This window comes from Mesoplodon mirus (genome assembly GCF_964341445.2).
Source record: "Mesoplodon mirus genome assembly, chromosome: 3".
NCBI classification, from domain to species: Eukaryota; Metazoa; Chordata; class Mammalia; order Artiodactyla; family Ziphiidae; genus Mesoplodon; species Mesoplodon mirus.
In genome coordinates, this window is record NC_138978.1 from 195,827,688 (window position 1) to 195,852,561 (window position 24,874).

The 24,874-nt window shown below is 36.9% G+C and overlaps 1 protein-coding gene across 1 annotated transcript; it reads right to left on the minus strand.

Annotated features, from left to right (window-relative positions):
* Positions 1–529: 529 nt before the first annotated feature.
* Positions 530–21,968, minus strand: ATP6V1G3 (ATPase H+ transporting V1 subunit G3). Its single transcript, XM_082614477.1, has 3 exons — positions 21,870–21,968; positions 7,822–7,922; positions 530–707 (listed from the first exon to the last, which is right to left on the minus strand). The coding sequence occupies exons 1-3, from the start codon at positions 21,949–21,951 to the stop codon at positions 534–536; spliced, it is 357 nt and encodes a 118-aa protein (XP_082470603.1). The 5' UTR covers positions 21,952–21,968; the 3' UTR covers positions 530–533.
* Positions 21,969–24,874: the final 2,906 nt, after the last annotated feature.

Consider the following 24,874-nt stretch of genomic DNA (forward strand, 5'->3'; position numbering starts at 1 on the left):
TATCATCACTCTTTCTATCTATGAAGTTCTTATTCTTCTTTGAACTAGTGATAACATCTTACTGGTTTCCTCATTGATTATTGAATTAAATAAAATCCTTAACATATATTCATTTTATATCTGGATCAGAGTCATGATTATATCTCCCTTAAAAATGATCTTTTAACAACTGCAACTAAGAGCACATTTTCTATACTGATAAAAAGGAGAGGAAATTTAAAAAAATAACCTACACCCACTAAAAAAATGTTCAAGTCCATGTTTTTCCTTCAAGTGTCAAAAAATATGTTGCCCTGCATTCCTGACTTACTCCAAGTTAAAAGACAAGGTCATAGTTATTACCAGGAAAGCTGTAACAACTTTTTTGTTGGTTTGCTTTTAAATTCAGTATTCATGTATGAATTATGTCACATTATAATCTGTAGACGTCTAGTAAATTTAAGATGTACAGTTCAAATCTCTTAATATAAACATGAAACCATAAGCAACCAGGAGGCATGCAGACACCATTTATTGAACAATGGGATGCACATTTAGTTGGCAGTTCTGTAGTTCACGTGGATTTCTGGTTTCACATCACAGACGATGCTCAAAAGCTGGTTGATCACACTTTCCATGGACTTGCTGTAGCTTCCATTCAGTTCTTTTATCTTCTCTAGTGTTTGTGCTTCTATTTCTTCTGAGATATTACTCTGAGAGCCCATTATCTGCCAAAATAAAACAGACAATTCACTACATTATACATCATATTAAAATTTAGTTGTTTTGTAAGAGTAGCATCGACATATATACACTACTGAATGTAAAATAGATAGCTAGTGGGAAGCAGCAGCATAGCACTGGGAGATCAGCTCGGTGTTTTGTGACCACCTAGAGGGGTGGGATAGGGAGGATGGGAGGGAGGCTCAAGAAGGAGGGGATATGGGGACATATGTGTGCATATGGCTGATTCACTTTGGTGTACAACAGAAACTAACACAGTATTGTGAAGTAGTTATACTCCAATAAAGATCTATTAAAAAATTAAATTGTTTTGTAAGTTAAATTCATTTTGGCTTGTTTGTCATTTACATTATGGATTATTTTTCCAGAATTTTTTCAGAGAATGGGTAAGATCACCAGTGTTATGAGTGGAATGGATACACTTTTCTAAAGGAATATTATCTGCAAAAAAGAGTCAAACCTGAATCACTATGCTGTACACCTGAAAATATATTGTAAATCAACTATTAAAAAAAAAAGAAAGCTGGCCACAACAGGTGACTTCTACTTCTAAATTGACCTTCATACAGTACAAATTGAATGCAAGTTCACAGTCATTATACCATGCTCAGAAATTTTTTCATGTATTGATATTTATAATAGTTTCCATTGAGTTCCTGTATCTTACCTATTGCTTACTTTCTGTACTAAAAGTCTGGAAAATAAAGTTGAAAGACATCATTAAGCCCATTTTGATGGTCTTTAAAGAGCAAATACCTGGTTTGTCAATTTTTAAAATACATTATCTGAACTCATTAAATCTTTTTTGTTTGTTTGTTTTAGAAAGATACAGCCACAGTATGCTCAATAAGATACTTTCACATGCACAGGTGTATCTTTTTTTAGGTATTAGATATAATCTTGAAAATTTTGGTATAAATTGGGATATACAGACATTTGGTCCCTAATTTTTATGGCTTGAGTTACAATTTTTTGATGGTGTGAAAGTGATACAAATTCAGTAGAAACTGTACTTTGAATTTTGATCTTTTCCCGGGCTAGTGATATTCTATACGATACTCTCTTGTGTTGTTGAGCAGTGGAAGCCACAGCTCCCAGTGGGCCCAGTGATCTCAAGGGTCAACAATCCTTATACTCACAGCCATTCTGTATCCAAACAACCATTTGGTTTTTCATTTTTGGTACAGTATTCAATCAATTACATGAGATATTAAACACTTTATTACAAGATCAGCTGTGTTAGATGACTTTGCCTAAATGTAGGATAATGACAGTGTTCCAATCACGTTTAAGGCAAGCTGGGCTAAGCTATGATATGGGTAGATTAGGTGTATTCAATGCATTTTCGACTTCGATAGTTTCAACCTACCATGGGTTTATCAGGAGGTAACCCCACCATAAGCTGAGGAAGATCTGTACTTGTCCATCTAGTTCCATTGTAATTTTAGACTTCTGTTTAACTTATCTTTCTGATTGGTCTTTCATGGGCAGTGATTCCCAGTATTTCCCAGTACCTCCACTATCTCTTAACCTCTCTGTCAAGTAATGATATGATTGAAATATAATTTTACCAGGGGAGTTACCAATGTAAAGGGATTCTGCAGAGAAACCCTTTGTAAGGTTATCCTTTGCTAAAGCAAACAGACAACTCCTAATTTTATCCCCGTTGTAAACTCAGCCTTTCTTGAACAGGACATTGCTAAGGCAACACAGCTGGTTTTTCTCTTCCATGAGTGTTTATGGAAAATATGCATTTAATTTAGTCCAAGAGACCTCACTAATGATTGATTTTTTACTTCAAGGTAAAGAAGGTTATTCTAAATTCTAGAATCCACATGATCTTTCTGGGTCCCAAAGTTGAAATCAAATGCAATTGAGGCAATCAGGTTCAAGTTCTTTTCTGTTTATAGTCCAGGCAATTGGGGCTTCCTAGTTCAAAGAAAGTCATTTTGGGGTGATATAACTTCTAAGACATCAAATAACTTTTATAAAATAACATTTTGATAAGTGAGTATACAAGAAGCACAGACATGTGGACGAAATTTCCCTTGCTATGAAGATATTGAAAAATAGAAGAGAACTACTTACCAAAATAGTTCTACCAGAATAAAATTTTTCCTCTAAATCCAATATTGGATTTTTTTTGAGTTTTATAGAGTCTACCGAACTCAAAAGAAAAAAAATATTGTTTCTATATTCAATGTCTTAAGTGGTGAAAAATTTAAAAGACACACAGTTATGAAACTATTATCTACTTTTCTTTGGAGTAGTGTTAAAAATAGTTATTATTAGGCTAAGTTCCTGCAACTGTCCTGAAGGACTTTGGAAAAGTTCATCTCAACCTTAGGATCTTTATATTTTATTGGAGTGTATTTGCTTTACAATGTTGTGTTAGTTTCCACTGTACAACAAAATGAATCATCTATAGGTATACATATATCCCCTCCCTCTTAAACCTCCCTCCCACCACCCCCATCCCAACCATCTAGGTCATCACAGAGCCCCGAGCTGAGATCCCTGTGCTATACAACAGCTTCCCACCACCTATTTATTTTACACATGGTAGTGTATATATGTCGATGCTACTCTCTCAACCTTAGGCTCTTTATTTTTTAAATGGGGATAACATCACTCATTTGATGGGATCGTTTTAAAAAATCACCCAGATTCATGAGTGCAAAGTGGTGCTGTCCAACAGAAATGTAATAGCCCCAAAGTGAACCATGTAAGTAATTTTAAGTTTTCAAGAGTTGTGTTTAAAAAATTGGTAAAATTAACTTGAATAATATTTTTACTTAACCCAATATAATCATACTATTATTTGAATATACAGTGTAATATTATTGCATTATTGTTTGTCATACTAAGTCTTTGCAATCTGGTATGTATTTTACCTTTATAGAATGTCTTAATTTTGACTAGCTACATTTCAAGTGCTTGGTAGCTACATGAGAATTACCATCATTTTGACAGTGCAGGTCTAGGGCGGCAGATGACAGCCACTAGTATTAGTTATATTCTTAAGGTGCTTTGTTAAGGCAACATGATAATTTTCTGAAGATATTTATTATGAAGATGGTGTTTAGCACAGAAGCTTAGCAGTGAGCAAGTAATCAGTAAATGTTAGTAATAATGATTATGATTTCTCACTGTGTTGTTTGTACTTAAAATTTGTATAATCCATCTTAAACTTTCAGAAACATTGGAATACCCTTGTCAATAACCCATACTCCTATGTCTCATCCTGCATAATTATATGACATTATTTCTGAGTTTATTTGACCTGCAATAATTTGAGTTTCTGCACTGTCTCCTAGATGGTACGATACCGTAACTCACCATATACCACTTTAAATGGTCTTCCTTGGGAAGAATTGCATTTGTATCTAAAGACAGTGCTGCTTTAAGCCATGTAGGAGTTTAAATTAATGAATGTAAGCTCCACAAAGGGAGGGATAAGTGTCATCTCGTCCACTGATGAGTTATAACTGCCTCAAACATTGCCAGGCACATAGTAGATGTTCAATATATATTTGTTGAACAGAATAGAATGAGCAGATCACCAGGTGTTACAGAGAACTTATTACCTGTTCTACTGCTCTTCTTAGCCAAAGCCTGCTGCTTGAATATTTGGGACACTGTATAAATTAGAAGTTGATATTTAAGTGACAACTAATGGTACATTTGGTCGAAGGGTACAATTTAAAGACTTCTCTATGTGTATTTTCAAACCTTCAGTGCTGAGACTGATGTGTATAGCTTTACAGCTTAATGACCGATGGTGAAATCTTTCATCATTCAATGTTTCTTTTTAAGTTGTTTACATGTCCCAGTTTAAGGGCAATCAGAGGTTCAGGTCCCACACACAGTTTTGAGTTCTCAATTTGTGGTTGCTTCAAGGAAACAAAAATGTTTTCATGATATGAATTTAGGAAGAAAGATTAAAGACAAAAATCTTCAATATGCCCAGGGCAACCATTTTCAGGTCTTTGATTTACATGAATGATGCATCTAACTTTTACTTGTATTAACAGTAGATTTAATTTTTCCACTGTAGTAGTCCAGATTTCTTTTTATCTTCTTTGGTAGAAGATGTTATTTTGTAGGACTTTTCCAAAGTTCTACAGGATGGTTGCAGTAACTCCATCACTATAGTTTTGTCTTTTTGAGAATATTGTATAAATGGAATCATACAGTATATACTTTGTATCCAATATAAATGGAATCAAACAGTATAAATGATGGCCTTCTCTCATTCAGCATAACATTATTTTTAGAGTCACCCAAGCTGTTGCATATATTTTTAGTTTGGTCTTTTTCATTGCTGAATGGTACAAAATTCTAGCAAGGGATAAAGTGAAACAACAAATAAGTAAATAAGCAAGGGATCAGTAAATCTTTGTTATAAAAATATTCGTTGATATACAGCCCACATTGGGATACTCGCTTCTATTGACAAGTCAGGGGAGTTGGAAAAACCCAGACATTAACAAGAGCCAAAAAGCAACCAAAAAAGTAGCATCAAGGAGCAACACCCACAGCAGGCAGAAAACTGGTTTCTTGGGTCTCCTCCCAGACCTCCCACATGACCTGGGTTAACGATGATGAGCCTTAACTGGAATAGCACTGTATCTGACATATGGAGGTCATGCCAGGAAAGAAGATCTGTGCTCATGGTTGACAATATGCTTGAGGTAGCAGAGGCCTAAATATGCTGAACTTTTTATGTAAGCTTTTGATCAACTAGCTGTAAGATTGGCTTAGAGCTCTAATTATGAGAGTAATGAAGAATTTTAATTATTCTCTGACACAGAGAACAAATATCCTGAACCAGATTTACATTTTAGGATATTCTTCTGGAGAAATAATACTTCAAGAGATTAAACCCAGCCACTTTCTAAAATGATCGTCAGTTTTGTAATTACTTAAAAATGCATATATTAGAAACATTCAACACAGGATCAAAAGAGCTGATTGGTGTGAAGAATGATTATTTTTTCAGGTCCTAATATGGCATGGTTATGACAGAACTCAGTAGGAAAGATAAAGGTATGGAAGAGATGTTTAGTTATTCATTCTTACTGGATACTTATTGGATACTTACTGTGGAGCAGACTCCATAACAATGTCAAGGAAAGAAACAGAGAAAAAAACAAAGAACCTGTATTTTGGTGCTTATAGTCCAGAAGGAAAGATAAACAATAAGCAAAATATGTAAATATATAATATATCCAGTAGTGATAAGTGCTATGACTACAATGGGTACTTACTTTCTTTTTTATGAGAGACACAATTTTAGATAAGGTGATCAGGAAGAAGAGCTAACAACTAAACAGAGATCAAGGAGAGATGAATGTGTGTAAAAGAAGAAGATCCTCAGAATGGATAGAGCATAGGCAAAGGCCCTGTGGCAGCAGCCTGTTTAGTTCTTCTGGGGAAAAACAGGGAGACGTATGGTGAGAACAGAACAAGTAGGGACAAAAGTAGCAAAAAATGTTACAAATGACCAAAGTAAATATTGTTGTCTATTGCTGAAAAGTCTTCTGGTATTTCCTTATGATTTCCTTTTCAATTAGCTGGCTTCATTCCATAAATCTTTCATGAAAATATAAAGCAATGCTGTTTCCTACCCTAACATTTAAAAAATATCTGCAGTTCAGAGTAAAAGGTAAGTGCATGACATTTTCAGAACTGACAGTTTAGAGAGATAGCCAAGGGCCAATCATAGAGGGCATATATGCGTGTGTGGACTTGGGACTTTATGATTCCTTTTTCCAAATATAGATAAGAAGAATTTATTTTTGCTGAGTGGTCCACTTTGTTCTAGAAATGGCTTTTTATTTTAAGAAACAGCCCATTGGAAAAGTTTTTCCTACTGTGTAATCCAATTAGCCTGATCCCACATGAGCTCCGCACCTACTGCCACTAAAATCAAAGCTGTAAACAGAAAGATTTACAAACTGTTTGTAGTTCATCTTGCAATGCCAGGCTTCTGCACAGAGCTTTATTTGTATTTTTGCTAAGGCAAAAAGAAAATATATAAACTTTAGTTATGGCACATGGAATTTAAGACATTTTGCAATCAGCTCTGAAAAATTCATGCACTTATATATTATTTTACTGTAAACTGCAGATATTTTTTAAGTGCTAGTGTAGGAAAAAGCATTTCTTTATATTTTCCTAAAAGATTTGTTGAATGAAGCCAGTTAGTTGAAAAGGAAATCGTAAGGAAATACCAGAAGACTTTTCAGCAATAGATAACAACATCTACTTGGGTCATTCCTAAATCTTGAATCCACCAAAGGAAATTTGGCCTAACAAGTTCATTGTAGAACATTGTACAACACTTTTTATTGATTCTATTAGTAAACGTTAACAGATAACAACAACATAAATGTTCTCTGATGTTTCTTTCTTTCTAAAATGTGTTAGTCAATAATCTGTTGTAATTGTGGCTTGGAGGCTCTAGAGTGCAGGCTCAGTAATTGTGACGCATGGGCTTAGTTGCTCCGCAGCATGTGGGATCTTCCCAGAGCAGGGTTCCAACCGGTGCCCCCTGCATTGGCAGGCCACAACCACTGAAGCCTGTGCGCCTAGAGCCCAAACTCCGCAACACGAGAAGCCACCACAATGTGAAGCCTGCGCACCACAGTGAAGAGTAGCCCCCGCTCGCCGCAACTAGAGAAAGCCCATGTGCAGCAACGAAGACCCAACGCAGCCAAAAATAAATGAATAAATAAATAAAGTAATTAAAAAATAATCTGTTGTAGGAATAATACTTTAACCAATTCCATCCACTTGTATATTTGAGAATACAAATTTTAATCTACAATGTGTTAGACAATAACTATAGATTGACACTTTCTATGACAAATCAAAAAGCCTTGGAAGTGAAAATGTAAAATCAGTAATTCTGTAACGTTTAAGATTTCGCTTGATATTCAGCCTGGGTTGAACTATATTCGCTCCATCCAGGGTATTTTTCTCTCTTGGTAGTATGCATGACACCTTATGAGGATTAATATCTTATCATTATTAATGAATATTCATACCTTATAGTCTATGCTGCAAAAAATCAGTGTTGACTTTCTTACTTACCTTAGCGTGTTTCTGTCGAAATTCCTGATCTCTCTGCATTCTGTACTGGTCAATTTCTGCCATTGCTTCCTCCTTGGCTTGCCGCAAACGCTTGGCTTTTCCTGAAAATTAACAGTGGCATAGAAGGAGCATTATTTCTTTTCAACCCATCTGGAATTTACAACTTGATTTTTAAAAATATGGGTGAGGTCTTACATTATTTTTTGATGCATTTTTTTTCTAGAATGACATCCTGCATTAAAAAATGATAGATATTGAAAAATTCCTGTTTTTTTCAATTGGATTCTTTAGAACATGGAAATGACAACATTCTTTCACACCTCCATGTTTCAATAAAATATCTGCCCATTTACTCACAGCAGTACCAGCCAGAGAACAGATTTTAGCTGTCACTGAGTCAAAAAGACATTATTTGGTCAGACTTTCTGTCCTGATTTGCTGCCAGGAATCCTTCAGTCCATACCAACTGGATTCTATTGAATACTGGCAGATCTCCAAATGCACAAACATGCAGCTCAGACTCTATCAAACCAACTAACAATTTTTAAAAGCATTTTATTGGGTTTTTTTCCTTGCCATTTGTTGACTCTAGAAAGTCTGATTAAACCCCAGAGCACATCAAAGTAGATACTTTTTGTAGTAGCTTTCTCTGAGGCGGACTTGAAAGTGAGTGTAAAACCAACTGTTTTTAATGGTTAGGAGATTTAGTTAAGTAGCTCTCTTTTCTTTTATTAAGAGCAAAGGTGTAAGTCTTAAGCCAGCAGACAGCAATGCAGATGAAAGTTTCAGACAAACACAAAGCTGTGCAGATCATTAGGTAAACACATGACTTTTTTTGACAACCAGAGTAAGTTTGGGGGGTTATAGAGTAATAGTCATCGCTGCTAGGCACTCATCACCCACCACCTTCAGATACTAATGCTTTGTGATCATTAAAACTTTAAAGAAGGGGCTTCCCTGGTGGTGCAGTGGTTGAGAATCTGCCCGCTAATGCAGGGGACATGGGTTCAAGCCCTTGTCTGGGAGGATCCCACATGCCACGGAGCCACTGGGCCCGTGAGCCACAACTACTGAGCCTGCGCGTCTGGAGCCTGTGCTCCGCAACAAGAGAGGCCACCATAGTGAGAGGCCCGCGCACCGCGATGAAGAGTGATCCCCGCTTGCCACAATTAGAGAAAGCCCTCGCACAGAAATGAAGATCCAACACAGCAAAAATAAATAAATTAAAAAAAAAAAACTTTAAAGAAATTCTCAACTGTATTAAAATTAATTTGTCTCAGATCTCAGAATCTATCGTCTTTTTATTTTAGTTAAATGCCTTTATTCTTTTGCCCATTTAACATAGTTTCTTCTCTATGATAAGGTCTCAAGCTTTTGTTTTTAATTTGTGTCAAGGGTGTGTTATATGGTGTAGACTTTGAACTAAATAAGTGTACTTTCAGACATAGAAAACAAACTTATGGTTACCAAAGGGGAAAGGGGGGAAGAGGGATAAATTAGGAGTTTGAGATTAACATATACACAATACTATATATAAACATAAATTAGATAAAATAGATAACCAAAAAGAACTGTATAGCACAGGAAACTATATTGAATATTTTGTAATAACCTGTAAGGGAAAATAATCTGAAAAAGTATATATATATACACACACACACACACACACACACACACACACACACACACACATATATATATATATATATATACATACATGTATATATAACAGAATCAATTTGCTGTACACCTGGAACTAACACAATGTTGTAAATCAACTATACTTCAATAAAAATAAAAATAATGAATAAATAAATAAATAAATATATGTGTTCTCATTAAGTAGCATTAAAAAAATCTTAAACTTTTATCTATGTATCAACCTAGATACAGGCTTTTACATGGTTTCATCTTTCTGTACCTTCATTGTATTTGAGTGTAGATGGTGTCTAAATTTCTCTCCTTGCTGCATATGAGTTTTTTTGCTAGTCACTGTATATAGATGGGATAAAAAGTGTCGCTGAGTTATAAATTGAGATGTGTCTCTTTGAATATGTATTACCCTTGAATGGGACTGAGCTGACCTCACTCAGAACAGAATCTGTCTACATTCTCTGTAAAATCCAAGGTCTCATATAAATTAATGGTCTTCTGATGCTTGAGGCTTAATGGAACATTCTCAGAAATGCTTACCTTTTTCCTATTTAATTAATCTTCTTTACCATTTTGCATATACAAATTTCTTTATTCTCTATAGTTCTAACCATTTTGAGGTAACCAAACACATACTACCTGCAGAACAATTAGATATGCTGGCAAGGAAAGCTGTTGCTGGATCCCCAGCCCACTTTCTTATCACGGTTCATCATTCACATTAGGACAAAAATATATGTAAGATGTATTAACATTTTCTTAGTTATAATGGGTTCTGGATACATAATGATGGGTTGTAGGATACGATTTTATCCAATCAACCACATAAAACATCTTGACTTTCCACCTTAATTGCAAATTATGTAAAATATGCTGATTTCAAAGTCATGACTCTAGCACATAAAAATAATAATAGAAAGAAGAAAATCTCCCTGTGCCCTGCCGCCGGGAAGAATCCAGTGCTCCACTTAAGAGGCTGCATATTAGCTCCATCGCACAGTGACAAGCTCGGAGTGTCTGATCCCCTCCTCATGGCACCAGTCACCTGCTGGTTCTCATTCAGTTAAAGAGGAGAGCCACAGGGAAGTCGCTGCTGGCACAGCAATTTTCTGGAAGGACTGGGCAGCTGCTGCCTGTGAAAGCTTGCATATGTCCCACCTGATTTCATCCAGGGCAAGAAACTAGAGCCTCATGCTGGCTGTCTCGCTGGAGGTGAAGCAAAATGCATGCATCAAATCCACTTATATTAACCTCTAGCTGGCTTCTCTGTCTGTGCAGGAGATTTCCAAATTTTAAAATTACACCTCTTTTGGAAAGACAAATACCATTTGATATCACTTATATGCGGAATCTAAAAAAAAATGATGCAAATGAACTTATTTACAAAACAGAAACACAGTCTTAGAGAATGAACTTATGGTTACCAGGGGCAACGTGTCGGGGTGTCGAGGGATAGATTGGGAGTTTGGGATTGGCATGTACACACAGCTATATTTTAAATAGATAACCAACAAGGACCTACTGTATAGCACAGGGTACTCTTCTCAATACTCTGTAATAACCTAAATGGGAAAAGAATTTGAAAATGAATGGATACTTTATGGGTATAACTGAATCACTTTTCTGTACACCTGTAACTAACACATCACTGTTAATCAATTATGCTCCAATATAAAATAAAAATTTAAAAAAATAACAGCATAAAAAACTTACACCTCTTTCTTCTTAAGCATTAAAAACATGGCTGCTGTGAACAAAAAGGGGTTCATTTTCTTATTTCTCAATACTTTCTCTATCAAACACAAGGGCGACCCTATGGGACAGTCCAGATTTTAAATACAACAGTCAAATATTTGTCCCAAATTTCCTCCAAGGTCACACAGGCTTATTAGGCTGAATGTTCTAATTTTTGTTTTAGAGAATGTGGTGATCTCACATGTCACCATTTTAAATATTGCTAAAGCAGGTGTTTCAGGGTGGTGCAGGAAAGGATGGTTTTCATTTATTCATCCATTATTCATTCAATATTTATTGAACACTTACTACTTAGTATGCACAGGGCTAGAACCAGAAAAATATATGATATGGTCCTTGCCTCTAGCTGAGATACATATGGTATATTTTTGTTTTTTTGGCCGCGATGCGAGGCATGCAGGATCTTAGTTCCCTAACCAATCAGGGATCCAACCCACACCCCTTGCATTGGGAGCACAGAGTCTTAACCATTGGACAGCCAGGGAAGTCCCAATATGGTGTATTTTGGAAACATGTACATGCTGCTTCAACATCCAAGAGGAAAATTAGAAAATGCATAAAATTGTGAAGGATACACAAAATAAACTGTAAAAGCAATGAAACAGAAATCTTGGTTCTATTTGTTTTGTGAAAGTTAAAAATGACAACATTTATGGAAACTTCTACTATGAAAATTCTAGAGCCTGTGCTTCCCCTTCATCCCAAGAGTCATGTTGCATCTTCTGGTAACAGAGGAAGTGAAAAATACAAACAGACCCACACATGTAGAGTAAGGGGCTCAGAAAAGGCTGCTAGGGGAGGTCAGGTAAGACTTGTGAGGAGGAAATGTTAAGCTGAATAGACTTATTAGCCAGGACAGAAATGGGAATGAATTGTCTACTTTTGAGATTAGAAAAAATACAAGACAATCTTTTCTGAGATATTTTTGGGAAAACTGGACTACCAGAGAATTCCCTTATTTTTTAAAATTTATTTTATTGAAGTATAGTTGATTTACAATGTTGTGTTAATTTCTGCTGTAGAGCAAAATGATTCAGCTATACATATAGATATATTCCTGTTTTCATATTCTTTTTCATTATGGTTTATCACAAGATACTGAATACAGTTCCCTGTGCTATACAGTAGGACCTTGTGGTTTATCCATCTTCTATTTGATAGTTTGCATCTGCTAATCCCAAACTCCAAATCCATCCTTCCCCCAACCCTCCTCCCCCTTGGCAACCACAAGTCTGTTCTCCATCTCTGAAGTCACTCATTTTTAGACGTTTGGTTTGTTACACAGAAATGTCCTACATTCAACAAGCCATTATTGGGATCTATTCCATAGGATGTTTTGTGGGAGGAAAAGTAGGAGAGAAAGATGTTTGGATTGATTTTTAGGTGATTTGTGGGGAAAGGACTAAGAAATTGGGCATGTTACACTTGAACTCTATGTGGGGACAGAGGGCAAGGCTCACAGCTGCATCCTGCCTGGCTTCTTGGCTAGAAGAGGCCAAGGGACTGTCCCAAGACACTGATGGGTCCTTGAGACATTCTGTTGGTTGTACGGCTAAACTGGTTCTGGAACTTGTTCTGGTGGGAAGACAAGATGACATTGATCATTTCAGAAGGAAATCAGAATGATACAGTAGGCACTGATACAATAAGATGTTAGAAGCTTTGTAACCTTAAGCCAGTTATTTAGAGTTTCTGAACCTAAGTATTCTCATCTATAAAAGAGATTTAAGAATCTACTGCAAAGAGTCATTGGAAGGATTTTTAAAATTGTATATGAAGTGATTGTAAGAATATGCAACAATTTCTAATCATTGTTAGGAAAACAGATTCCAATTCCTGGGGACATTTTGCTAAGAAGGAAGGCAGCGAGTAAAGCATGAGCTGGAGGAAAGGTCCCTAGGATGTCACCAAAAAAGAAGCCTCTGTAGGCTTCCCTGAGGACACCTACATGGGGATATCTAGAGGGTGGCTGGAGAGGCATCTTTGGAATTCAGGAGAAAGGTCTAAAATGGAGACAGAGATTTGCTTGTTAGTCATCTGAGTTTGTGTGCATACTAGTCCTAGCAGCGGGTTTGCACTGAAATCAAAGCCAGGGGACAGTGTGTGTGTGTGTGTGTGTGTGTGTGTGTGTGTGTGTGTGTGTAAAGAGAAGAAAAGATGCTAAGGTCTCAACCTAGGGATCAGCAACATTGGGGGATGGGAAAAGGAAGAGGAGCCTCAGGAGGATCTGAGAGTAGTCATCGGAGAAGTAGGGGAAACCAAGAGAGAAGACAGAACACTGCAAGGAAGAAGTGGCCGACACACATTCCATGGAGTGGAAATAAGAGACATTTAACCAACCAATACTCCTGTCTATCTACTATGTCCCCCGCTCTTCTAAGTCTGTTGATACAGCAGTGAAAACCACAAACAGACAAAATTTCTGCTCTCATGGAGCTCTGAATGTATGAGGGGGAAGCAGAGATAGGAAACAGGCAGTAAGGATATGATACGGCAGAGATGATGAGAACTGTGCAGGGGAATCAAGGCGCCTAAGGACAGAGAGATGGCAGTGGGTGCTGACACAGATAGGGCAGCCTTTCAGAGGACGGGGTACATGAGCAGAGACTTCAAGGAATGAGACAACTAGCCATGCAAATGCCTGAAAGGGAAGAGCATTCCAGGCAGAGGGAACAGTAGAGGCAAAGACCCTGAGGGGGAAGGGTATTTGACTAGTTCAAGGAACAGTAAAAGCATCCACCTGACTGGGTCACAGGTCAAAGAGAGCAGAATGGATGAATGTTAGGAAATGATATCAGAGAGGCAGCAGTGTGACCAGGTCACAGAGACCTCATGGGGTTGATAAAGACTGGGATCCCTGAGGTGCTAAAGCCATGAAGGGTTTTTAGCCACAATGTGGCATTATACTACTTCTGATTTAAAAGGATTTCTTGGGACTTCCCTGGTGGTTCAGTGGTTAAGACTCTAAGATTCCAATGCAGGGGGCACAGGTTCAATCTTCAGTCAGGGAACTAAGATCTCACATGCTGCGCATAGAGACCAGAAAAGAAAAAAGAAAAAAGAAATAAAAGAAAGGATTTCTTTGGCTAGTGTGGTGAAAATAGATTGTAAGGGCTAGGAAGAAGAAGGAAGATTGATTTGAAATCTATTGCAATAGGTCAGACAAATGTTAATGATGATTAGAAATAGTAAAGCAGCGGTGGAATTGACAAGAAGTTCTATATACTTTGAAGAGAGAGTTGATGGAGAAACAGGAGAGATAGATGAGTCAATCCTGCCTCCATCATTTTATTTTGGGGCAGAGTCAAGAAAGCAGTTTAATTGAGATGCCCATCTAGTGATGATGGGGAGAAGGCTGCTGTTTATATAAATTTGGAGATCAGGGAAACAAGTCGGGCTGGAAATATTAAGTTTGAGAATCATCAACCTGGAGCCAGGATTTAAAGTCATGGTATTAGATGTAATCACTTAGGAAGTATCTGTGGATACAGAAAAGAGCAAGTCCCACCTGCGGCCCCAACCATAGAGATTGGGAAGATAACAGGAAACCAAGCATGAGAGCAGGGCTGCATAGTCCAGTGAGGGAAGAGTTTCAGAGATGAAAGAGGAATTCAGTTGGGACTGAGATAGTTAATTAATTGGATTTAGCATCTTTGCTGGTCTTGACAAGAGGGGCTTTGGCGGAGTTGGAGGGACAAACATCTGCTTAGAGTGGGTTCAGGAGAAAATGGAGTTTAAATAAATGTAGACACGGGCAATACAAGCAATTTCTTTGAGACATTTTCACTAACAAAAAAAGACTAAGAAAGTAAGGACTCAGGACAGCCAAGTGAATCTGACAATTAGAGGATGTTGGATTGTGTCCTTCAAAATATGTTTACATCTGGTACCTACGAATGTGACCTTACTTTGAAAGAAGGTCTTTGCAGATGTAATCAAGTTAAAATGAGGTCATGCTGGATTGAGATGGACCCTACATCTGATGACCGGTGCCCTTCTAAGGAGAGGCAGATCTGGAGACAGAAGCATAGGGGCACAGAGCAGACACACAGGGAAGAAGCCCATGTGATTACAGAGGCAGAGATTAGAAGGATGCATCTCCAAGCCAAGGAAAGCCAAGGATTGCTGGCAATCAGCAGAAGTTAGGAGAGAGGCACAGGACAGATTCTCCTTCTTCCTTCCAGAAGGAAGCGACCCCGCCAGCACCTTGTGTCTGGACTTCTGGCCACCAGAGCTGGAGTTTAATACATTTCTGATGTTGTAAGCCACCCTGTGTGTGGTGATTGGTTACAGTAGCCCTAGGAAGATAATATAGTGGCTTAGAGAATCAGAGAAACAATGTTAGTTGAGCTTTGGAAACCAAGTCAGATACTTCAGTGTGGTACAAAGAGTAGGTATACAAATGAAAAAAAAATAAGCATAAACAGAGCAGAGGTCACCTTGATTTGGTATAAACACAAAGTGCACTTGAGGAATGCTTGGAGATTTCTATCTGTTGCTAATAACAGTTTTATTCTGCTCTACCACGTAGAAGAAAAAAAGAAAAAAAACTTTCTTGGCTTTAGAGGGTTGTTAATATTATGATATAACCAACCTGGTTTGAAGAATGCTTTTATTTGGCTCACCTACTACAAACATTGGAAAAAGTGAAGTCGCCAAGGAAACAAAGAAGCTCCTCTCTTTTGGTGCCTATCCTCTTATCTCCTTTCATTACTCTACCTCCTTGTAGTTACTTTGCTTTTTCTTTTACTTGTTCTTTCCGTGTTTAATATATATATATATATATATATATATATATATACATATATATATATATATATATATATATATATATATATATATATAAAATAAGTAGTTTTGTGTAGATCCTGGATTGAATATAACCAAATGTTATTAAGAGATGAAAATGTTGTGTGGTTATTATTTTAACATGACCCACTCAAAGAAATGAACGTCCAATATACCTACAAATACCCATTAGTCTGTGGACTATAAAGAAAAAGGAAGAATTTACAAGCCTACAAAACATACAAAACAGGGCCATGAATTTTTACTGTAACCATTTCTATTTTATTAGTTCAGTAGAAGTTGTATCTTCATGAATCAGAACACACACTTGTATAGTGAAAATTGATGAAATCAAGGTGCTTGTTTAAATAAACTTGGAATATCTGTATACTGGGAAACAAACAATTAAAAATGTTGATTTACAAAAATATTGTTGGTAGGCCTCCTAGAGATACAAACAAATCTGCATTATTGTATTCACTGATGTGTTATCTAAGTAAGAAGTAGAAATATTTAAATTATTTATTTTGCACTAAAGTATAATTCAATGGGGGCTTATCAAAGATGCTGAGGAGGTCAGGGGAACTCAGTTGAACTCAGAATCCTCGTTATTAAGTAGTGGAAAAATACTCGTAGCTAATTCTCATGCAGCCCCTTCTGGGTACCAAAGGGTGTTTTAACTCCTTTATAAGCATTCGCTCATTTGATTATGACATAAACTCCACGAGGTAGATACTGTTCCTCCAATTTGACGTTAAGGAGGCCAAAGCATCAGGATCCTAAAAGACGACCTGCCCAGTGCCACCCAGCCAGTTGGAGGCTCAGCCCACACTGTCTGGTTGCAACCCCTGTGGGTGTGTCCCTTTCCAAGATTGCAGTGGTATAAGTGAAATAAATACTGCTCTCATAAAAGGTCATAACTTAAAATAAAAAATCATATTACAAAGAAACACAAGTCCTTATTCCTCCTGTTGATAATGCTACCTTGAATTTCTATTCTAATTCTGATCAAAGATGCAGTTCAATTCCCCAAACCTGGGCTCCAGGATAGGTCCCAGTTCTGTTGCAAAAATGTATTTAGTTTGTCTTCGGCCAACACACTCACTTTGATGCTTTGATTGTGAACAACTTTTAGGCAAAAGGTATTAAATTCAAGTAAGATTATTTAAAATAGTGTCAACCTACTGTGATTCCATCTGAATTCAACCAGTGTCTCAAATAAAAATTTAGGTGAGGGTCTTAACTAATAAATACAATGGAATCCATAATCGGTGAATAGAGGCAAATATCTGAGTTCTTCAAATAAAAATTTAGGTAAGGATCTTAACTAAAAACTACAATGGAATCCATAATCAGTGAATAGAGACAAATATCTAGAAGCAGACCCAGTCTCCCCCATTATGAGAAAAATTGACCCAGAAGTTACAGCAGTTGTAAAAGAGAATGAAATGACTGTGCATTCTATTCTTCTATTTCATTCTTCTATTGTTATTACTTATAGTAATATACAATATATATAGTATAAGTTAAAACCAACAATAACTATTTAGTTTGTACTCTACTGCCTTAGGCATCATTTTCTGATCCTTAAAAAAATTTGTCCATATATGTATTAAATCTTTATATAAAATATAATATTTATATTTAATATTATAAACATAATGTATAATATAAATATTATATATAATATTTTATTCTTATATATTTTTATATTTTAAAAAATATAAAAGATATTTATATATTTTAGAAAAGAAAAAATTGAAACTCAGAGATGCTCAATAACTTGTAAAAAAAGCATAAGAAAAAGCCAATGTTTTTTCTATTTTGTTGCCTCACTTTTTTTTTTTTTTTTTTGCGGTACACGGGCCTCTCACTGTTGTGGTCTCTCCCGTTGCAGAGCACAGGCTCCGGACGCACAGGCTCAGCGGCCATGGCTCACGGGCCCAGCCACTCCGCAGCATGTGGGATCTTCCGGGGCACGAACCCGTGTCCCCTGCATCGGCAGGCGGACTCTCAACCACTGCACCATCAGGGAAGCCCTGTTGCCTCACTTTTTAAGTCTGTTCACTCACCCCCAACCCCACACTCCCCCTCCTTCAAAACAAAACAAAAAACAAACTCATCTGTCTCAGCAGCTGGTAAGTGGGGACCTGTGATCCTTATACACAGGGCCTCCAACCCCTAATCTGTACCCCTTTAGGCAAAACTTTTATTTTTTTTAAACATTTATTTATACCATCTACTGGATTATGTAACAGCTTCACAGGGATCTGTGGCAGCCTCCTTAATTGATAAATCAATATTTTTGCAACATAATATTAAACATTTCCACCTTATTAATCTTATATTTTTCTAAAAGTATTAACATGTAAATTGCTGTATTTTCTCTCTCCCTCCCTCTCTTTCTCCACTTTAAAATGAATATTCCTAAGTCTCTTCCTAGCAGAGACTCTATGTGTAAGTTTTTGAGGGACTTTCAAATAAATGGATTTAAGAAAGAGGTGGTGATTCTAGACCTCCTACAATGGTGTTCATTATTGTGATCTGTTGGTTCTCATTCTGAATCTCTATTCTGCCTTCGTTATGTCAGATTTTCAAATAAATCTCTTTATGGAAAAAGATAAAGTGAAGCATATGGGTTTATAAAAATGATGGCTATCTGTACCTCTCATGTCATTTACATATTTAAGTCACTGGGGAATTCTTTAAGGAACGGTCTAGGTCTACTCATCAGCATATGTATTAGAGTGGCTTGGAAATGGTGGGTGCCCGATAAGTACTTATTGAATTAAATAAATGAATGAAATACAACATAGTGAAATATGAGAGAAGCTACAAAATACCAGGTAGAAAAAGGTATTATTTTATTTTGCCTTAGTATGCTTAAGAAGTGAGTATGATGCCCAATTACAGCTGGGCAAGAAAACAGCTTCTATCCAGTGAAAATGTTTCTCAAAGCTCTTTGAGGCAGAGGAGAGACATTCTCTGTAAAACTGAGTGCAGAGGTTATTGGTTGAAATAACATTTGGAAACATATTTTCCAAAATGTTTTTAAGGTCTGGGTATTTACTATTACTGATTGATATTTGCTTGAATATTTAAGAACAAAGACATAGAAAAGGAAAAGTACACATGTACTTTCAGTGACCAGCAAACAAAATGAACATTTTGTATACGAATAATACAGTATGGATTTTCTAGTGCTGAATTCTGAGGAAAGATTGCCCAAGGACAGCATACGTACTTGAGGAAAGGAAAATAAGTTTGGCTTTTATCTTTATTATGAAATCTGAGCTTAGATTGTTCTGACTGGCTCCCACTTTCAAACAACTTGTATGATTCACAGTACTTCTCTAGTGATGTTGAAAAAGGAGAAGTAGTTGGTAAAAATCATTTGGATCCTATAATAATATTGATTCTTTCTTTTTCTTTTTTTGGTTTCTCATTTGTTGTTTACTTATTTCTTTATTGAAGTATAGTTGATTTACAATGCTGTGTTAATTTCTGCTGTATAAGCAAAGTGATTCAGAGATATATATATATATATATATATATATATATATACACACACACACACACACACACACACACACACATACTGAATATAGTTCTCTGTGCTGTATAATAGGACCTTGCTGTTTATTGATAACATCGATTCTGTACGTGCTTTATCATTGTTTCATTTCTTCCATAATGGAAAATAAAGGTAACATAATGATCACATCTTAAAATAAGTTGGTTTTCTGTTCTGGATATTTTAAATGTGGTAAAGAAATCTGAATAAAAAATAAGGGAGTTTTCTACACTGTTTCAGCTGGCAGGTCCTGGACTGCTTTGTTTCCTGTACAAGTACGCTGCATTCATACCATTTTGCCATCCTTGGCATGGTTTCTTGTAGGAAAAAAAATGGAGAAGTAGGTAAAGTTTTCCTTTTCATTATCTTTTGCCGTGCTGTTCTCTTCTAGTTCCTCCACATGGGGTCTTTTTCTTTTTTTGTTGTTGGTGCCCACCTTGCTGAGTGTTCAGGAAATCAATTTATCTTAAGAAAGGAAAATGATTTTGCCTGCGGTAGAAAACCCCAGGGGACAGAGCAGTGCCTCAGCCTGACTTCCTCTCTCTCATTGTAATGTCCTGTGTCTGCATTTCATGCAGTACACTGAAACTAGCTTCTGCCAGTATCACCAGATTCCTATCACTCCATGAATCCAACTACTTACATAAGCAACAATTTTAAGACATGATCCCTATCTTGCAGGGCTTTGAATCTAATTGCAGAGACAGGGCATGTGATTAGGGCAAAGGTAAATGACATACCTTCCTATAGATTAAGTCATCATGTGATATGAAATGGGACAGTGGGAAGAACAGAGGTCTTGGCCCAGGGAACATGAATTTGGGTTGCAGATCTGCGATCTTAGTTTATTCGTTATTAAAATCATGTACGTTTTGTGCCATGCAGTTGTTAAGATCGTGGCTGGGTAATCAGACCCCATCCAAATCCAGTCTCTACCATTTACCCTCTGTGCGACCTTGGGAATGGAGCATAATTTCTCTAAGCATCACTTTCCCCTTTTTGCAAAATAGATTTGTGTGAGGGGTAAATAAGATAAGCTTTGAACATGGTGCTTGGATTATATTTTCTATTTAAAAAAAATATTATGGCAAATTATGGACTCTCAGTTTCTACATATATGAAATGGAAATAATAGTAATACTTAATTCATATGGTTGTTGTGAGTATCAAGGAGAACAGGAAGCGGGTTGAGGTTTACTTAGAACATCTTACCTGTTAAGTCAGTAGATGCAGGGCTAAATAGCAAGAGTATTAGAAAATGAGAATAAAATGGGAATATTTTTAAAGATTAGAAGTTAAAAGCTGTCCAGAGAGGGAGGAGAATGAGCCATTAACTGCTATGATCACAATTTTATAGAAACAGAAACCGATGCTTACAGAGGTTAAGTCACTTGCTTAAGTTCACTCCCTAGTAAGTAGATTCAATCCGGAAGTTGTCTCTCTCTCTCTCTCTCTCTCTCTCTCTCTTTTTTTTCTTGGCCACACTGCACAGCTTGTGGGATCTTAGTTCCCCAACCAGGGATTGTACCCAGCCCTGGCAGTGAAAGCACCAAGTCCTAACCACTGGAGAGCCAAGGAATTCCCAGTGGTCTATCTCTGAACCATGTCACAGTATTGAGACACTGAGGCTGTACAATGTGAAGGAACTTGCAGAGGCAAAGCTTAAGCCTGTGTCTCCATAACTTCAATGTCTATTATCATTTCACTTAGCAAGTGGCCTGTCCAAAAGATCTGAGCTGGCAAAATCCATCCCCACTACAGTGATGGGGGACAGACAACTGGGTAGTTTCTATGAACTGGCCAAGGTCTCCCAGGGAGTGTGGTGGAACCAGGATTTTTTTTTTTTTTTAAAGAAGATGTTGGGGGTAGGAGTTTTATTAATTAATTTATTTATTTTTGCTGTGTTGGGTCTTCGTTTCTGTGCGAGGGCTTTCTCTAGTTGTGGTAAGTGGGGGCCACTCTTCATTGCAGTGCACAGGCCTCTCATTATCACGGCCTCTCTTGTTGTGGAGCACAGGCTCCAGACGCGCAGGCTCAGTAGTTGTGGCTCACAGGCTTAGTTGCTCCACAGCATGTGGGATCCTCCCAGACCAGGGCTCAAACCCGTGTCCCTGGCATTGGCAGGCTGATTCTCATCCACTGCGCCACCAGGGAAGCCCCATGAAACCAGGATTTAACCGGAGTCTGCCTGCCCCTGAGATCCGTGCTCATCCTACTGCATCCTCTTTGTCCCTTTTTGTGACAAAACCCTCACAAATCAGACAGAATGGAGACTTACTCTTCTTAGCCTCCTCGAGCTTGTCCTTGGCCCTTTTCTCTGCCTGGAGGAGCTGGTGGATCCCTTGAGACTGGCTGGTCATGGCGGCGGCTCCAGTCGGGCGGCTTCTGTGACTCTGGGAAGTGATGGATCTATTTATCCTTAGAGAAATCACCACATAGCTCAAATTGTTGCGTCAACAGTGAGTTCTAAGCACAACTGTTGGTTCCAAAATGGCCTGAGTAGGATAGCTGGGCTCCAAGGAGAGCCCAAGGGTGGAATCCAGAAAAACAAGTTAAGTCAAGGAAGTCGCGAACTTATATCTGCCAACTTTAGCTCTTTTCTATGAAAGGGGTGTTGCATCTACTTACAAAGAGTGAGTAAGAGGTCTTTAGGGAGATCAGCGTCCCTATCCTTCCTAGGAATACTGACTTATTTACTGAATTTTTCTTTCAAGTTACAAGATCTTTCTTTGTTCTTTGTCCTGGTGCTTCTAGTTTTAGGTCTTTATTTGTTTCTAGTGATTCAATTATTTCCTCAGGACAGATTTATTAACATTTTGGGAGGAAATGGGATTTCCTGGGTTTATGATAGACATCTATTCTGTTCTCTCCCTAGGCCTCAGGTGATAGGAAAGAAAAGGATTCTTTGGGGCTTTGTGTTGTTCTGTAGCAGTGCTGTTTGCTAGAGTTTGATCTTAATACAGTGACTAAATCAGCATTAAGGGAAATATTACTGAAGGTTTTGAGTTTAAATTAAAATCATCTAAACATGCATTTTATGTTAATTGCTTTGTGCTTGCATAGGGGGTTGTCCTAAGACAGTCAAATAAAATCCATCATATTTGATTTGATTCAATCCAGTAGTGATTGGACAGATCGGAACCTTCTTCACAGTAGAGGATCATAAAATATCATTCACCTGTATCTAAGAGTTTTATTTGAAATGAAAAGTTAATCTTTTGACATATGGCCAAGGCTTTATAATCAGCAGAGTGGAGTGTCATGTACTATTGCTTTATAAACTACACCTCTGTTGCCTCATCTGTAAATACCAGGTGCAATTTCTTTCAATAGATGAATGAATTGAAAGATAAGTAGAATATATCCTGAGAGCTAAATCTTTTAAGATTTTAGTTTCCTCCTAACAGTTTAAAAATATCTCATCACCCGTACCTGTATCAAAGCACCAGGTGTACATCATGTGTACAAATCTTTCCAAAAAAAAAAAAAAAAAAAGCTCTTTTTCACAAGGGCACCTTTCTTTTTGCATTCATATTTAATCATTTTATAAAATTTATTTTTTATTGCATAATTACAACCCAAATGGGATAAACAGATATGTGAACAAACACAGATCTTGGTAAATTCAGATTTCAATTGTAAGAGCAGACTGAAAGCTAGCTAGAAACTCGTTCATTGGCTTCATGTTTGGCCTGTCTTAGGCATCAGTTAGTACTTTTTTACTAACTGAGAGAACAGAGATCATCAGTGATTTCAGTGAATGGTTAGGTGGAGGTCATTATAAGAAACTTGCTTTAATTTTATACCAACAGTGTTTATTGACTATCTCCTGAATGCATTGCACCACATGAGGCCAATTCAGGAGAATCAGATCTTGAAATACAGAGAAAGGGTGATTCTGGAGGGAGATTATGGGAGAGGAATTAGGTAAGAAAGATGATTTTTTTATACTAACATAGAAAAATACTAAAAGCTTGAAGGGACAGGTATGACTTTGTCATCATTTGAACAAGGTACTTAGCTAGATTCTCACCAGCAAAAGCATCTCTGGTCCACAATAAACACCTTCCTAGCCTGATTCTAAGACTCCTTTTCTGGGTGTTTCATTTTTTTTTCATTCAAATCAGTTTGCCTAAATAACATAATATTAACGTGTGTGTGTTTTAAATCAACTTGGAGAACATTTTACTTTCAGACACTTAGTACAGAAGATATGTATTATGTGAAATACAAAATGTGTTCAACACCACTTCCTGCCACTAACACAAAGTGATGCCCATCAGTGATTTACACTGAGAATAAATGTACAAATTCAAGCACTCAGAACTCAGCAATGCCCTGATTGAATTTTGGTCTACACAGTTCTCAAACACTTATCAGAATTCTGTATGTAAACTCTGATAGCAATAATGATAACTTCTTTTTAAAATTTTTATTGAAATATAGTTGATTTACAATGTTGTGTTAGTTTCTGCTGTACCACAAAGTGATTCAGATATATATATATATATATATATATATATATATATATATATATATATAATTTTTCCTATTCTTTTCCATTATGGTTTATCACAGGATATTGAATATAGCTCCCTGTGCTATACAGTAGGACTCTGCCATTTATCCATCCCTTATATAATAGTTTGCATCTGCTAATCCCAACTCCAAACCCATCCCCCCATTCTTTGGCAACCACAAGTCTGTCCTCTATGTCTGTGATTCTGCTTCATAGAGAAGGTCATTTGTGTCACATTTTAGATTCCACGTATAGGTTATATCATATGGTATTTGTCTTTTTCTTTCTGACTTACTTCACTTAGTATGATCATCTCTAAGTCCATCTACATTGCTGCAAACGGCATTACTTCATTCTTTATTATGGTTGAGTAATATTCCATTGTATACACGTACCACATCGTTTTTATCCATTCCTCTGTCTATAGACATTTATGTAGCTTCCATGTCTTGGCTATTGTAGATAGTGCTACTATAAACATAGGGGTGGATGTATCTTTTGAATTATAGTTTTGTCTGGGTATATGCCCAGGAGTGGGATTGCTGGATCATATGGCAACTGTATTTTGTAGTAGTGACAAGTTTTGAATAACCTAGATGTTCAGTCAGAACAGAGGAATCACCCATTGTTAGATGCTACTAACACAATAATATTGTCAGGTACTTTCGAAATACCTGTAACTTACAGTGAACATATATTTGGCAGAAAATTGTAATCATATTTCCTTTAAGATCTCACTCATAATTTTAAATTTTATGACAGAA